Source organism: Lytechinus variegatus, chromosome 14 (genome assembly GCF_018143015.1).
Source record: "Lytechinus variegatus isolate NC3 chromosome 14, Lvar_3.0, whole genome shotgun sequence".
Taxonomy (NCBI): Eukaryota; Metazoa; Echinodermata; class Echinoidea; order Temnopleuroida; family Toxopneustidae; genus Lytechinus; species Lytechinus variegatus.
In genome coordinates this window covers 15,923,874-15,942,971 of record NC_054753.1, presented here as the reverse complement: position 1 = coordinate 15,942,971, position 19,098 = coordinate 15,923,874, and the positions used below count along the sequence as shown (strand labels likewise).

Below are 19,098 nucleotides of genomic sequence, written 5' to 3'. Positions count from 1 at the left end.
AATTGCATCTTTTCAGAGCTAAAATATGTTTTAATGATAAAATAATATTTTATAAATTGAGTTAATGAATTTGGGAAAAGCTCTGAAAACACATTTCAAATTTGAATATATTCTTTTTAAAAAAAAATATCAAAAAAAACATGCACTGCCTTAATACTGTCTTAAATGTGGGAACTGAAAATTCTATATTGGAATAAATATATATTTCATCAAAAAATTGATTTATCTGCATTTGATATGCCCTCCAAAAACTACATGAATATACTGCACAAATCAAATGATCTGATGATACAGAATAGGCCTATACATGTAGGTAATTGCCTTTCATTTCTAAGATAAACAAATAGCAGTATTGATCTCAGAAACAGATGTATAAATTGATAAATAATCTTTAATTGTATATGTACTTTAAACCAGCATCCTAAAATAGGACACACCTATAGCAACATCCAAATACAGATGATTGCTATTCATACATGTACATGTAGCTCTATTATTATAACCCTAAACCAAAAGAGCTGTGTCCTCCTTCAAACGTATTATTGATTTTCAGGCATGCCGCAGCTCCTACGTTTATTTCTCGCTCCACGATGGAACAATGACTTTAGTTTTTTCAGGGAGCTTGAAAAAGTCAACATCGTAAGGCATATATGAGCTTTTAGTTACGGTGGCAGATGATGGACTTTTGCACAGCTGTGAAAACCAGCGTAGTATGTACGTGCATGGCAGAAAGTATCAAAACACTTGTTACTCTTTGGCATACAACCTGAAATACATCTACATCTATGGAGTTGCACCATACATGTACATTATATGCATGACATGTATTATTATGTGTACTACTTTGTTGTTATAATAATGGTAACGCCAAGTGAGATGATGAGTTTTAATATGAAAAGCAATGTTTATTACATGTATAGTGTATGCATTTACAAATTATGTTTATTTATTAAAAAAGACTTCACAAATTTGACTTTCACTGCATTTTCAAATGTAAGAGGAATTCACTGCATTTTCAAAATGTAAGAGGAATACATACGTTGTGTCACTGTTAAATACATGTACAGATACATGCATGTGACACTACAGAATCTATACAGTATCATACAAAATATGATATAAAAAATGCATGTATTGCAACTTCTTCTGAAGATATGAAAACATTGATGATAAGCACGTAAACATGTACTGTGCATAAGAATCTTTGATACCAGAAATGAATCTAATCTTTCTCGTCAATGTATATATGATCACTATTTAGAGATGATAAAATGATTGAAATGAAATCTGTTATTATCGGTACTGTACATGTAATGTCAAATTGTAAAATGGTAAAGAGTAATCACAAGTTTGGAACGGTGAAATATCAGTTTTGTTCAGAAACACCACGTCAGGTTGAATCTATGGATTGAAATATCACATACATGTAGTCAATCTACACTACATTTTAAAATATGATGATGATGATGATGATGATAAGCATTTGTAAAATGTTGTATTGCATCATTTAACTGTATGAACATTCAAAACATTATTCATAAAGTTTAATCATATGAATGTTCATTATTATTTTTCACGGTCACCTGAAAGGTGATCTCTTCTTTAATTTCATATTTAGTTGCCATTAATAAATCAGCATGAAAAAGTTCATTCATCTATTTGAATAATGGAAACAAGGGAGGGGGGTCGGAGAAACTGAGGTAACATCTACAGTTCTTTGTGACAGGGTGCAAAGTGCTCTTAAAGTGTGTAAATGTAAATCAAATCATTCATTTCCACAATAATATAAAAGACATTACAAATATGTACAAAATAGTAAACAAACATAATTGAAAAAGGAAAGTGAACCGAGTTGATCAAAAGTAATAAAAAGAAATATACATTACTGTGGGGGAGCCAAAGAAGACAAAATAAGTCTTAAAATCAGGCACCCAACATAAAATAAACAGATAAGTGCTTTCAAAATAGACATTTCTTAACAATATATAACATGTGAATATGGCTCTCATTTATAACTTTCAAAAAAATAGTTAAGAAAAATCAACACATACATAAAAAAAAAATGAAATAGCGTTACGTATGGAAAATACATGTAGAATTTAGAATGATAACTTATTAATGACATAAAAAATTTAAAAAAGAAAAGATAAGTTTGATTTTTAAGCTCTACTGTTACAGTTATTTGTTAAAATTTGTATCAATCAGGTACTTTTTATAATTACGTTTAAAGAAATGGAGTGATACTGAGTTTTTAATTTCTTTTGGTAAGGAACTCCACAGTTTAGGGCCAGTGAATAAAAGAGTGGATTTAGCAAACGATGTTTGAACCTTTGGATAAAGAAAGTCATTGGCAGAACAGGTTTCATAAGAATGTAATTCTAGATTAAGGGGAAATAAATCAGAAATATAAGGAGGGTGTAGACGATGTTTGCATTTATGCAAGAAGACCTACATGTAGCTGTAGGAAAAAGAAAAACATTATAGGACACAAAATGAACATAAAACACATCCATGCCAATATTTCAGACACACAAAAAAATTATGCAGTATTATGAGAGGTTTTTTAAAGACCCATACAAATTACAATTGGGGAGGAGATTTAGACGATCATTAATCTGTCATGAGACACTTCTTGGTTGCCCCTAGCAATATACATACATCATGTGATCAATTAGTAATTAGCATTAGGATAGAAGAAACAATTGGGAAGAGAGAAAGTGAGAGGGAGACAGCAAGACAGAGAGAGAGAGCTACTTGGACAAATCAATACAAGCATTGCCTAGATACAATCAAAAGTGACCACAGATGTCAATAAAAAGGCTAAAAGGTTCAGAATAAAAAAGGAAAGAGGGGGGTGGAGAAAAATGAGATGGACTACATAATTGGAGTGTTATTTATTACATCACATTCATGCCAATAGGTGTGCAGAGGGTATTAAACACAAACACTAAATACTGCTGCGAAATACAAGTATGAAAGAATAAGTATAGGGTAACAGGGAGGGGGTGCAACAGGAGAAATATTTTTTTCTTTTAAAGTGGAAGTTCACCCTGAAGAAAAGTTTGTTGTAAAAATAGTAGACAAAATAATAGAAAATATTGGTGAAGGTTTGAGGAAAATCCGTTAAAGATTAAGAAAGTTATTAGAATTCAAAGTTTTGGATTTGTGACATCATATGCGAGCAGCATTCCTACATAGCGAAAGGTGAAAAATCTATGAATTTCAAATTTTGTATGGCTCCTGATGACATTATTTTTTTTTCTATTTATGATCAGATGTGAAATGATTTGTCTATTGATATACAAAGGGCAAATTAAAAAACATTTTCAATTTTCTGAGAAAATGACATTTCATTGATTTTTTTACCATTCGCTATGTAGGAATGCTGCTCGCATATGAGGTCACAAATCCAATACTTTGAATTCTAATAACTTTCTTGATCTTTGACGGATTATCCTCAAACCTTCAACAATATTTTTTATTACTTCTTCTGCTATTTCTACAATAATTTTTTGTTTAGGGTAAACTTCCCCTTTAAAAGAGAGAGACAAACAGGGGGAGAAGAAGAGAGAAAGAATATGAGAGGGTAAAGAAAACAAGCAAGAATAAATGAAGACAGAAATAAAGAATAGAACATAACATTTTAATAAACGGAACATGTTTTGAGGTGTCGCACCTCATCCTCAGCCTGAAAATTATAAACAGAGTCATTGGTATTTATACAGTTAGGATGTCAAGTAAAAGTTTCAAGAATGTAGTTACACAAGATTACAAGGTGTGAATTCAATTGTTAAATGGAATGAAGTTAACTGTATATACCAATGACTCTGTTTATAGTTTTCAGGCTGAGGATGAGGTGCGACACCTCGAAACATGTTCCGTTTTAAAAATGTTATGTTCTATTTTTTATATTTGTCTTCAATTTACTATTGTGTCATTCTTTTGGAAGAAGAAATGGTAAACAATTAGGAAGATCATGATGATGGTGAAGAAGAAATAAAGAAATAGAAAAAAAATAAATGAATAACTGAAAGACAACGTACAGAAATGAGGGCAGAACAGCTCAAGAATAGAAAGATATAATGAAAATATGATTTTTTTTTCATTTCAAGTCAATGCTTTATTAAATCCCAGAGTAGTATAGTATAGAGTAATAACATTGTTCATTGTGAACAATGAATAAAACAGATTATAAATCTCACTAGAAAATGGTCTTAAAATGCAAAATGTATCATTGTACATGTCCATTCCATGTTCAAAATGTGAAGAAAGATATCAAATAAGCAAGAAAATACCACAAAATGTCTGGGCCCTGTTACATAAATTTTGAAAGTTACCATTATGGTATAGCTTTGACATCCAATGGTGTCTTTCATGGAATCCTTGATTTTGATTGGTTAATGAGCATTGTTACCATGGTACTTACCACTGGATGGCAAAGAAACCACAATAACAACTTTTATGCAACAGGGCCCTGAAACCATTAAAAAAATGGCTCCATATCTACTGTAGATGTTTAGGCTATTACCGGTACATGTACATGTGTATATCCATGTACAGTTTTGTCCTTGAATATTTGTCCTCATGTACATGTAAATGTTCTGTAAATTGCTTTTTATTGGAGTGTCAAATAAAACAAAATGATAAAAACCTGCAATTAAACAGTCAAATTTGACTTTTAAACGTGTTAGAGCCTGAATGATTTTGCTACAGGATATACACGTTTTCCATCCAGACGTAAGCCTACATGTGGGTTCAGTCTCTTAATAGGTTGATGCCAACCAAATGAAACAAAAAAAGTGGCCACTAAAAAAAAAAATTGAGACAAGGCCGCTGGCCGGAATAGATTTTGTTGGCCCCTGAAGATAGGTTTTTACTCTAATAAATTACATGTCATGCTGTAATTTGAAAAAACACGTGCTACATAAATAAATGCAGTCGAATGACAAAAAAGTTTCTTTTAGGATGAAAATTACTAATATCACATTTAACTAACAGTTCACAATCAATCTAACAATAAAATAATTAAAAACCACATGTGCATGTACCTGTACACGTAAATGATTGAATAATTTTGACACAGAAGTTACATTGTAGCATTCTCAAGTATTCTTAGCACTGGAAGGGTTAATATATGTAAAGCCTTTGGTCCTACATTGCACTTGACATGAGGAATGAATCATCGGCCGGTTCTTTGCCGACGTTCTCCTCCAAATCATGCCCCTCGTTTATTTGCTTGCCTCCGATCAGGTTTCCATCAATAATGCGCCAAGTACTGAGAATCATATGAATTCTATTCCATTCCTATATATGCATATTCTTCCCTTTGTATGGTGTTCCCCCCGAGGGCAGTATCTTCAATACATGCTCTCAAAATTATATATCATGGTTTAAAGCATTCTCGTTTCTCATTTACAGTCTCAGAAATAAAAATGAAATTGGGTGTGGTTGAAAACTCACAAGATTCTCTCCCTCAAGTTGTTTTTCTTGTTCTTTCTTTCCTTCTTGCTTCTGGCAAATTACGTAAATTAAACCTTTAAATCAAATTGTATCCAGTTGAGGATTTGCTTTGCAACTTGATTAGTTACATTCATATCACGAGTATACTCCTTTTTTGCCTTATTAAAACTGTTTTCATTAATAATTGAATAAACAGATGTATGCAATATACTGTAATCCCTCGAACAAATCATTATGAAGTTTTTTGCTTGTTCATTCTTACAATGTACACCAAATTTTGGGATATTTATGGTCACTTTTATACCTTAATTTTCATTAAATGATTTTCAGGCACAAATGCAATATTTTTTTCCTGGGCTTTATATTTACAACATATCAGAGACACAGGTGACAAGTTGGACCTTGCATATAAATGTAGCACAGGGCCCCGTCTTAAAAAGAGTTACAATTGATCACATCAACCTCAAAAATATAGAAATTCATCAGTCACATTTTTTTCTACAGGAAATTTGTAGAATATCATTTGTAAATAAAGAGAAGCACCCTAACTTTTCAAGAAAGCAATAACTGTATGAATAAACAGCATACATGTATATAGGAAATATTTTTGAAAAAACAAGCATATTAGATGTTGACATTGTTGGCTTTCCACTGTTGTGGTTGTTAGGATCAATCGCAATTCTTTGTAAGATGGGGCCCAGAATTTAAAAAGTATCAATTTTATTTGAACTATAAAAGAAAAATCACTGACAAGCCACTTCATGAAACAAATTCCCTTTACAAAATAATTCCTAAGCCAAATGACTATAAAAACAATTTTTTTTCTCTCAGAACCTACGTGTAGCATCCCTCACACCCTTTATGCTAATCTACAGCAGAAAAATCCTCGGGCATCGTCGAGCCACGGTTTATCTCTCCATTTATAATACGCAATGAGCATGGAGTTGGGAATTATTCTGACATCGTCGCCAATTCAATGATCATTTTCTCTCTCCACGGACTATAGCCCCATGTCCCCTGCAGAGAAAGAGCACAATTCAATTCTGAGCAGACGAGTTCAATCTTTCTGATTGAAACTCAAAGCAGTCTTGGAGAATCAAATGGGGATTTTTCACTCACAACTGTTATAAGCTACTGAAATCCTTGCATCTGATTGGCTCAGAGAAAATTTGTCAGTGCAAACAATCAAAGAGATTCTTCAAGAAACCACCCCATTTCAATTATATTTGTAGGACACACTAGGGTGTTGTTCATCTTTTACACATTTGGGATGAATAAGACTGGAGCCTGCTTTTTTCTAAATGTCAATCCAAAATTCTGATGCATTATCTATCCTAATTTAATTGCAAGTGAAGTAAAGTGTAAGTTGTTGAACTCCACATTACAGCATATTCGGAATAATACCTTTAATATTTTCTTTAACTTTGAAATCAAAGCTCATTGCCATCCCATAATTCCCAGGGTCCGAGTATAAAGGAAAATGACTAGAATACAGTAGAATGATGCTATTGAATACAACTTGAAAATTTATTTTGATCCACTTTACTGCATCATATCTACGTTTCTAACTATTACATTTTGGTGACTTTTTTTTGTAAAATATCACAAATAAAAAAAAGAAGTGTGATTAATCACAAATCAAGAAATGAACAGAGCGGAAAAAGTGTTGAAAAAAGCTAATATTCCATACTTTTGTACAGCTACGAAAAGCAGAGAATCAAAATCAAAACTGAATACATGAAATCATCCCCTTTGTGTCTTTTATCAAAGTATCCAAGGCTTCCCAAGGCTTCAGAAAGAAAATTCAAAATGTATGAATTATACAACAATGTGCCTTAAATCAAAATGTACCTTCCCTTTTCATATCAAAATCTGCCCAACTGAATACGTTTTCAGAAGCTTGCAGGGCCATGAGTTTTTTTTGTTAATTAAAGCAATATATTCAGGCTGCAATGTTGGGTTAATTATTCACTGAAGTTAACTCACTCTCCATATTATGCGGAATTTCCTAGCATCAAGTGATGATAGGGCTTCAGTTGAGCGTTCATACTAAACTTTAAGTTCTGGTATACACTGTTAAAAATAATTTAAATAAATCATTTATACAAACGCTGTTTACTACATGTATGTGAATCGCACAGTAGTTGTTTAAACATTTTAAACAAGTGTTTGAAATCTTAAACAACAAAGTTTAAAATTCAAATATTTAATATCAATAATTTCTTTAAAGCATGATTGTTTAAAGTTTTAACACTTTATTGAACAGTTGAATTATAAACAAGTGTTAAAAATAAACAACCAAAATTATTGATAAATTAAATATTCGAATTTGAACTTTCTTGTTCAAGATTTTTAACACTTGTTTGAAATGTTTAAACAAGTACATGTACTGTGCGATGCACATAGTAAACAGCGTTGTTCAAATTATTTTTAACAGTGAAGAAATCTAATTTCCATAGGTAATCAATGGTAGGAAAAATACTACAGGTCTAAAGTGTTATATCACATGGAAGAATGCTACATGTATGGAACAATTAAGTTTCAATAATCAAAATAATATAGGTGTGCTTGGAATTATATTAAATTATATTCATTACTCAGTACAAACTACAATGTACAGGAAACAAAATGTGATACCAAACTAAAAATGAACAGGCATTTTCATTAATTTTTCTGATCATTCTTTGCCCATATCTCTGTAATTATTCATTTTCCTGAAAATTGTTTGGCAAATATCTTTATTTAATTCTTTATATAATTCTGAGAAAGTATTCGGTGAACATTTTATTTTTGTGGTATTTATTACCAGTAATAACCAGAGCTTATCTTTAAAGCGGACTTAACCTATTGTCTACAGAATTCGGTAGCGAATGGGTTAAAATATCATTCTATGATGAAACCCCGATTTGATCATCTGAACGTCTGACCACACATGTAGAAAAAAATTATAATGAGGATGGTGATTTGAATTGCACAAAAATAACAAAATCATTAGTACATGTACAGACAGTGTAAATACTGGACATGGTGGTTAGAAACTTAGAAGCAGAAGAAAACATGCTTGTATGGGGGGGGGGTTGCTCTGGGTGATTTAGCCCCATAAATTCTCAAAAGAACCCTGCAAAATCCCCAGTGTTGAAGATTTATATCAAATTTTATTATTTTTTAGGCAATTTCTTGTAAAAAGTAGCCCTCAATTTTTTTTTTTTTTGGGGGGGGGGGTGCAACATCATGTCCTACATGTACATAAACTCATATTCAATTATCAATAATTGGAATACTACATGTACTACGTACATGTAGATATATATGGGAGATCTCCAGTGATGACTGATGAGTCATTGGGTGGGGTGGGTGGAGTGACACAAAACACTTTTTCTATAACAGCAAACAGTCTTTTTAATTACATTGGTGTGGGCAGGTAATGAAGATGGCTATTGAAATAAAGAAATGCGCCTGATGGTATTGAAAGGGAACACAGATGAGGGGGGATAGGGGGAGGTTAGTTTAGTAACAGAAATTGAGTGGAAGCAAGAATGTGAGATGGGGGAAAAGAGTGAGATATAAAGATAGGGATAGAACATGCAGACATAATACAGAGAATGGAAGAGAGAAAGAAAAAGATTGAGAGAGAAAATGACAAAGATAAGAAAAAGGACAGGGACAGAAAGAGAGAAAAAGAAAAACAAACCAAGAAGCATTGCAAGTGATCCAATGATATTTGGAAGAAAACTGGAAGAAATGCATGGTATACAGGTGTATTTTTTTATTTTTTGAGGGAGAGGGGTGGAGGCTGACTGGCTGAGGGACTGAAGGCTACATGTACATAAAACAGAGAAGGAAAAGAAAAGGAAAAGGAAAGTGGGGGTAGTATTAAAGAGCAGGCTTCCAGCTGCAGTAAAGTGGCACGTGTATGGAGTGCATCTCTCTCTCCGTGGATCTCTCGGCCCTTCTCTCCGAGTAGCGGCATAGATTAGCACTGAAAAGCGACAAGGACTCCTGTTGCTAAGCAACAACCACATCACATGTAAACTCCAGGCAATTTTTTTTCTCCTCAGTGTGGCAGTGTCCTATCTGATGAGGCAATTACAGCACAGACAGTGTGGAGATTTTCATCAATTCTAACGAGCTGAGTAACGATTTTAATAAATTGGAGTTTTGGAAGGGTGCTTCATGAAAAACAAAACCTGTAGTCTTTTGGAGATTTGTGTTTTACTTTTTGGCCATTATACTTTCCAAATACAAAAAAAAGAGTATCTCTTCTGTCAATACATCTACTGCAGATAATTGTATAGATTTTATATTTTTTTTGTATATAGTTGTATATATATAGTTTGTCTATAATTAGTATTGAAACTACGTTTAGGGGCTTGCCTTCTCTACAAGCTTTTGCTTTTCTTGGCAAGTCCCTCCCTCCGTTCATTTCTTGTTTCTTTTCATTGATAAAATTACTGCAACAAATTGTAGTTTAGTTTAATTTATATTCAACATTTGTTACGAAATTTCACTGATTTGTCATGGTCTGTAACTCTGTATTATCTATTACATGTATATTGAATATGTATTGTTACTTTGATTGTATTTTGAAAAAAATTGTTTAACTGAAATAAATAAATCTAAATGTGAACAATATGGAAGCACACAGGTAAATTGTACATGAAACACTATTCATATGCAAGAGTTTTTTATAATTCATATGCCTTTCTTTAAAGGCATATTATTGTTTTAAAGAAGCTACATGTATGGAGTATCTTTCTTCTTTTAAGAATAAAATAAATTAACTTATTAACAAAAATTAGAAAGATAGTGTGAACTCTACATCTCATAAAACCTATTTACATCTACAGTCGGTTGAGAACTCCCATGTGTAATTTTAATGAAATGTGAGTTGATACAATATACACATGAACTTGTTGGCATCGTAAATTTCAATGCCCAGTCCTTTACTGAGTATCTATAGGCCAACACTCCTACAGGGATATGCAATGCTGTCAGCATCTCGATCTTCTGTGTAAACAGTGATGCCTGCCTGCCCTTGTACCAAACTCCAATGCTGTATCAACCCCAGGATGTGTTTACACTTCTCTTTATTAGAGAAGGCATATTGAGTGTTTTGATTTTGAATGAAATGTAAACGTGCTTTTGCAACTACTATATCTGCTTTTTTTATCAAGGCAAATTTGCAAGGCTAAATACAGAAATAAGGTAGAAATTAGGGGAACTAGCTGCCATCATTTACTATAATTTAATGATTGAAAAATATATTTCTAGTAATAAAGTCACTTGTAAAACACACAAAGGCTACAGGTACATTAACTATGTAGGATACTTTGTGAACAATTTGAGGAATAAGAGTGAGAAAGAATAGGATAAAAATATCCCAGAATAAAAAATAAGTACAAGACATGTAAGAGAAAATTATCAATTTGGCTTCAATCATAATAGTACTTTCAACCAAAGGGTACTGAACAGCAAAGTAACATACAGAGACATTCATATCAAGTCTAAGTTGTCGCTATTTTGAAGTATTATTTAATAGATACCACTACAATCCCATTCATTTTTTCCACATATTATTATTAAGTACATCTGCAGGTTTTCAAGTTTTGTCTTGCATGTGGATTTCTTTATTGCTCACACGAGTGAAAATTAAGAAGTGTTGCCATGGTAATAAATCACCATATTTAGACATTGGCATTTTACTGTTTGAAGGGCACAACATTTGTGTAAAGTCGTTTTTATGCACATGGCATCAGATAAGCAGTGTGCGATGCTGTGTATGTATATCATTGTAATGTCATTTAGTCAGTATGTAAAAGGGAAGTTTTTCTTGAAAGTGCTACTGCTCTGAAACTAGAAAAGCACTACTCAAAATAAAATTGGAAACATGATGCAGAACATTCTTTCTAGAAACTCTTCAGACAAAAATGAAGTGGATAACTCCCCCCCCCCCCCCCCCCTTTTCCATATCTGCCCTATAAATACTGCTTTTCCTTAAAATGTCAATCAGTTTAATTTGTATCAAATTTAATATAATGGTACTTTGCATTATGTTTGAATAGAAATCAACATACAGTTCTATAAAACTGACTTGAAATGAAGTTCAATACCATGTACATGTATACAGTATGAATAAAACAAACTCCATGCTGAATGACAAAAAATAATATAAAAACAATATAAAAAATGAGGGTTTTCACCTTTTTTATCACTGAGGTGAAAGAGCTTCTAGAAGCCTTCAGAGAACATGAAATGCAATCTCATTATCCATTACCAAAATGACCCGAATCTCAAATCCCTATTGAATTCTAGCATGACTTTTCCCCCCATCTATTGTATCAGAAATACAACTCAAATTCTGTTAAGAATGGGCAGGTCATTTTGCCAAACAAATATTGGGTTACTCCCTGCTCAAATTACGACATACATGTACAGGACAGTATTTGTGATCTGAAAAACACTTTATACCTCCATTTAATAAAAAAGGCTAAAAAGCACAGTGTTGACTTGGAAATGGAGAGCTACATGTAATGTGCCTCATTTTTAGGAACTGTTTTAATTTTGTTTTTGCCAATATATGAATGCAGTTAGAAAAAAAAGACCCTAATATATTGTAAAAAAAAAGGATTTTCTTGTCCCTTTAAACTTTGTTCATGTGTGGCTATCCCAAGTCCAAAGATCATGATCTTGAATACCTTTAATGTCTAGCATTAGTACCCTTTTCGTTGGCTCTTTTATTTGCCCTTTTCAAAAGTGAACTTGTCCTATAAAACATTAGACCTGATGGTGCTGTTTCCCGATATCAATTTATTTAACACTTTTCTCATTAGATTTGTTTGTTTTTGTTTATACCCGATTATTGCAAATTGTAAATATTGTAATATTGACATTTGAAAATCATTAAACACAAACATATACATGTAGGCCTGAATACATTTTCCTTAAATTTTCCTTTAATGGGAAACATAGAATATTGACTGAGCACTTTTGTATATTGGAATGTTTAATATTTGAGTCTAATTCCCATTATTTACCAAAGGTTTATCTAGACGAGCTATGTAGGCCTACATTAATGATGGACCTGTTAAGTCTGGTTTTACCTTTAAAGTTCAACCACCACACACTGAGGAAAAAAATAAAAATTCTGTAAATGTGTTAAAGTTATCATTTCTTTGACCTACCTTTCCTGACTTTAGTTTTCATCCCACTAGGCGGCAAGACTTGAACACCCGTCTTCTCCTCCATCGTCACCTTGGCAACGGGGTGAGAGGTCACATGACTGAGTGGCAGAACGTCCTTCATCATAGACTGTCTCTTGATCTTGCGCTTGATCCGCACATTGACCTTTGGCTTTGGTTCCTGGACTTTGATCTCCTGTCCATGGTGCTTGAACCCCGGAGGACGCACGTAGGTGGGGCCACTGGAGGTACTGCTACAGGGGGAGGGGGGTATCTCCTCGTGGTCCGACCCCTCCCCCTCGCTGGAACTACTCCCGCTCAGGGAGCACGTTGGTCCCCGCTTGACACTGTTGGCCGACGGAGACGTCGACGATGGCTTCTCCAGCTTGTCCATGTTTTATTCCTAATCTTCAGTCAATCGCTGATGAAGCGATCACTTCACAAGAACGAGGCACCAGAAGTCGTAACCCCTTGGTCTGGTATTCGCATCTACGGTGTGAACATGTGAAACAGGCATTTCCTGTTTAAAATGGTAATGTCCTCGTAATCGACAACAAAGTTATTTGTTGTCTGATAGCAGTTTGATGATAAGAACACAACTGGAACCCTCAAATGTCTACATGGCTTCAAATCCAATTGCATCGAAGCTACACAGAGTTTTATGTACATGTATTACAGCTGCACTACATTCCAATACAGTTGCTTGATCCATTAGAGTTTATCTGATGAAAACAAAAGCCTTGGTCATGAAAGAAGTCATCGTCCTCGTTTCCATGGAGATGAGTAGCTTACAGGTCAGGGTCTCTGGGATTTACATCTTTGACCTAGTTGTTCAGAAACCTGATGACTGGTAGGATATATCCAGTTTACCTGTTCTTAAAGTAGGCCTATACATAATACAAAATAAAACACAACATAAGTCATTGAATGCAGAATCAAATTTGATAATTTAAGTAGAAAGTTTCATGAAACGGGACCCCTGGACAGTCAGGAAAGCTTCAAATGAAGAACCTTTAAGTTACCATCAAGCTTGGAACTTGGAGCCCCTTGAATTTCTGGAGGTTGTGATGATTTCTCATTCTTGAATTAATGAAGTTCAAATTTCAATGTATTTCTGGCAAAACAATTTTTATTTTTTAATAGAGTATATTTCACAATCCTATCATCAAAATGATCAAATTATTTCTGCAAGGATTATAACACGGGTTATGCTACTATTCTCAAAAATATTATTCATAATGTAGTCTTAATTTATAGGATTCTAGACAGCAGTTTGTAAAATAATCTCCAAAATAGGCCTATGTAAGAGATGAGATTCATGATAGGCCCATTTCTAATGGAAAATTGTTGTCGAAATATGAAACCTGCAATTGAAAAATGCATTTTTTTACAATGCCTACATGTTTGTATTTTAATGAAATATAAATTCATCCAAATATTCTAACAATAAAAGTAACAAATGAATAACCATGGTGATCTTTAATAATGTATTAACGTGAACAAAAGTTTCACAAAAAAGTATGATATATAGACTACTTGACACCATTCAAATCTGCACCTGAATGGACCAGAGGCAGGATTTATATGATCTCTTTTGTCAAATCAACAATGTCAATATAGAGCTGGATGATTGCCATCTTTAAACATCACAGAGAACAACTTGCCTCCAATTACCCACATATTGTTGGCAAACAAATGAGATCCAATAAAAACATTTAATTTGTATAGGCCTACATGTAGTCTCTGTTGGTTCATTGCAAGGTTTGATTATCTCGGATTAACTCAGAATAAAGGATGAGACATATGACTAAATGGAGGAAAAGATTGGATAACAATGCTATAGTAATAAAAACAAAATCATGATAATATTATTAATGATAATAATAATAATCAATATTAATGATAATAATAATGACAATATTCCAAACAATAACAATGAATAAAAACAAAACAAAACCAATATATTACAGAATGTACAGTACTTGCAAGCAAATGAATAAACTGGAACAGTCACAGAGAAGTGATGACAGTAATCTCCAGTAAATTGGTTTGGGTTTTTTTCTGAAAAGTTCATAAAATGCGGTTTACAATAGTAGTCACAATCATCAAAAGCAAAACTGCAATGAATTATCATCAACATCACCACCATCACCATCAAGCACTATTTTCATCATCACCGATTGTCACCAGAATCATATTTCTTGTTGTCTTCTTCATCATCATCACCAACATCATTAATCAGTTTTAACCTGAAAACAACTACCATTTTGGCAATCACCTAGCTTTAATCAAAATCATCATTCATCACCATCAACATCATCACCACTATCGGCAGTAGTGTTAGAATCTTTATCAGCAATCATCACCATCATCATCATCTCCATCATCATCAACATGATAATGATGATGATACACAATCATCATCTCCATCATCATCACCATCATCATCATGATGATCATGATGATGATGATCATTATCATCAACACCATCGTCAACATCATCTTCATCATCATCATGGCATCATCATCTACACCATAATCATCATCATCATCACCATCATCATCATCATCATCATCATCATCACCATCATCATCATCAAACTCATCATCATCACCATCATGGCATCATCATCTCCATCATCATCATCTACACCACAATCATCATCATTTCCATCAACATCATCGTCATTATCATCATGATCAAAATCATATCATCACCATGCATTATCACCTCCATCATCACCTCTACTGGCATCATGATAATCATCATAATCATGATCATCATCATCATCACCTCCACCACCATCATCATTCACCACCACCATCATTACCTCCATCATCACCTCTACTGGCATCATGATGATCATCATAATCATGATCATCATCACCACAACCATCATCAGATCAGATCATCATCACCTCCACCACCATCATCATTCACCAGTCACCACCATCATAACCTCCATCATCACCTCTACTGGCATCATGATGATCATCATAATCATGATCATCATCATCATCATCATCACCACCACCATCACAAGATCAGTTTATCTTCACCTCCACCACCATAATCACCAACTCATTGATGAATGATGATGATATTCCATCATCATCACCATCACCATCATCATCAAACTCACCATCATCATCAAACTCACCATCATCATCATCAAACTCATTAACCATCATCATCATCATCATCATCATCATCACCATCATCATTACACCATCATCACCATCATCATCATCATCATCATCAAACTCATCATCAAACTCATCATCATCACCATCATGGCATCATCATCTCCATCTAATCAGCTACAACATAATCATAATCATCTCCATCAACATCATCATCATCATCATGATCAAAATCATATCACCATGTATTATCACCTCCATCATCACCTATACTGGCATCATGATAATCATCATAATCATGATCATCATCATCATCACCACCACCACCACCATCATCATTCACCACCACCATCATTACCTCCATCACCACCTCTACTGGCATCATGATGATCATCATAATCATGATCATCGTCATCATCACCTCCACCACCACCATCATCATTCACCACCACCATCATTACCTCCATCATCACCTCTACTGGCATGATGATGATCATCATAATCATGATCATCGTCATCATCGTCATCATCATCATCATCACCTCTACTGGCGTCATGATGATCATCATAATCATCATCATCATCACAACCATCATCAGATCAGATCATCATCACCTCCACCACCATCATCATTCACCAGTCACCACCATCATAACCTCCATCATAACCTCTACTGGCATCATGATGATCATCATCATCACCACCACCATCATCAGATCAGATTATCTTCACCTCCACCACCATAATCACCAACTCATTGATGAATGATGATGATATTCCATCATCATCACCATCACCATCATCATCATCAAACTCATCATCATCATCAAACTCATTAACCATCATCATCATCACCATCATCATCACCATCATCACCATCATCACCATCATCATCATCATCATCATCACCATCATCATCATCATCAAACTCATCATCATCTCCATCTAATCAGCTACACCATAATCATAATCATAATCATCTCCATCAACATCATTATCATCATGATCAAAATCATATCATCACCATGCATTATCACCTCCATCATCACCTCTACTGGCATCATGATGATCATCATAATCATGATCATCATCATCATCACCACCACCACCATCATCAGATCAGATCATCTTCACCTCCACCACCATAATCACTAACTCATTGATGAATGATGATGATATTCTATCATCTCCATCATCATCATCACCATCATCATCAAACTCATCATCATCATCATCAAACTCATCATCATCATCATCAAACTCATCATTATCATCTACACCATCGTCAACATCACCTGATTCACCTCTCCACAACACAATATTCAAACTCATAATTTGCAGATTTGGGCGTCAATTTGATTTAACTTTGGCTTTTTTAATTTAAATGAAACTAAAAGTTATTGATGCCGCCAAATATTATGCAAAGCAAAACCAAACTTCAAAAGACGTCAAAGAAGAAGTCATCCATGAATTATTGTCTGACATTCATGATTCAATGACAATGCTATTGCCCCCACCCACCCGGGCCCCCACCACAGCAAGGCCACGGCCGCACAAGACAGGGACTTAACATCAGAATAATGTGACTGTCACTGGCTCGCCTGTTTATCAGCTCAAGATCAAGATGCAATGTCAAACTTGCTCTTAATCTTCAAGAGGTAATTCGACACCACTTCCTGACAGAGGCAGAGGCTGAGCGCATCAGGAATAAGCTGCACGACACACTCAGGCATACTGTATCCCTGTGCTGTAGTACCCGCACACAGCCCGGTAGCGGCCTGTAACGATCGGTGGTCTGGCACGGACAACCGCAACAACTCAGCGCGCGAAATCGATGTCGCAAACTCACACGATAAAGCTGCAAACAACTTCTAAGACATGTTCTATCCATTAAAAACACAATAAATCCGTTCTAAGATACCAAACTCACCTTTTCTCAGCTAAAACATAAAAATCCAAATCCCAGAAAGTATATTTTTCCACAATCTATTGCACAGAAGTGCATAGTTTTTGCAGTAGCGCGGGGCAAAGTCCGTTGCTTATAAACATCGGCTGTAACTAGGGTTTCTCACACGGTCACATGCTGTGAACGGGGATAATTGATTGGTTAGTGCTTACGTCAACACATAGGAATACGATGTCCCCACGTGAACTGAAAAAACATACCTTTTTGTGTTCACTTGTGTGTACAACTCTATGTTCTGGTATAAATTACTATAACATGTACACGGCATGTTCAACGGGGTTCATATCAGGTTAAAGGGGAATCCAACCCAAATAAAAACTTGTTTTTATAAGGAAAAGAAAAATCAGACAAGTTGATAGGTGAAAGTTTGAACAATATTGGACAAACAACAAGAAAGTTATGAATTTTTAAAAGTTGTAAATATTGGTAATCACTATACCCATGGAGACTTCAAATTGGCCACATATTGTATATCATAGTGATGTAAGGCAAGGACTACTCTTCCATGTACTCCAATACATATTATGGCTAAAATGTCATTTTTCTCAAAAGTTTTATTTCAAATTATATTTTTCTTTCATGAGGACATAAAACAATATACTACCTGGGTTATATTTAGATTACTGCCCCAGGGGAATGGGTACTTAGGAGAAAACCACAAATCCCTGATAATAAAGTACATGGCCTATGGGAAAGTTGTCCTTGCCCCTTGTCATAATTTACTTACTCAGTTGCCAATTTGAAATCTACATCGTCTTAGAGATCTCAATTTTAAAACAGCCATAACTTTCTTATTGCTTGTCCGATTTCTTTCAAACTTTCACCATTTTGTTAAATCTATTTTTCTCCTTCCCAACACAACATTTTATGGCCAAGGCTGGGTTCCCCTTTAAATGATAAGATTAGAAGGAAAATCTAATTGAAATATATTTATACGTAATAAGTTTCTTCTTATTTTATTATTTAAGCAAATAGCAAGAAAAAATTATATATATTCATATATCGACATAATACATTTTGAAATGTGGGAGACCTTCATCTTAAAGCTTAGAGCTTCATGAAAATTGATAAAGGCCTCAAAAGGAAAGGGGAAGGAAAATCAGACAAACAGTGCAATAAAAGAGACTTATCTTTTATTGCACAACATAATAGGAATATTATAAAAAAATCATCAATTATTGAATTGAATTGTATTGAATTGAACTGAATAACTTTATTGTCCATGAAGAAAATTCTTTTTCACTGGTTTTATCAAGGAGAAAGAGGTGATATCTCCTTGGCTTTGTATATACACAAAACAAAACACAAAATGGTGACACTGACATGTCAACATAAGGAAATTATTTTAAC

At 34.1% G+C, this 19,098-nt stretch overlaps 1 protein-coding gene across 1 annotated transcript in view; it reads right to left on the bottom strand.

Moving 5' to 3' along the window:
• Positions 1–17,849, bottom strand: part of LOC121427209 — a 28,777-nt gene extending 10,928 nt beyond the window's left edge. The window contains exons 1-2 of the mRNA XM_041623487.1: positions 17,713–17,849; positions 12,642–13,525 (exon numbers count right to left, since the gene is read on the bottom strand). Coding sequence (XP_041479421.1) covers positions 12,642–13,032 — 391 coding nt within the window. The 5' untranslated portion in view covers positions 13,033–13,525; positions 17,713–17,849. The remainder of the gene's footprint in view (positions 1–12,641; positions 13,526–17,712) is intronic.
• Between the last annotated feature and the right edge of the window lie 1,249 nt (positions 17,850–19,098).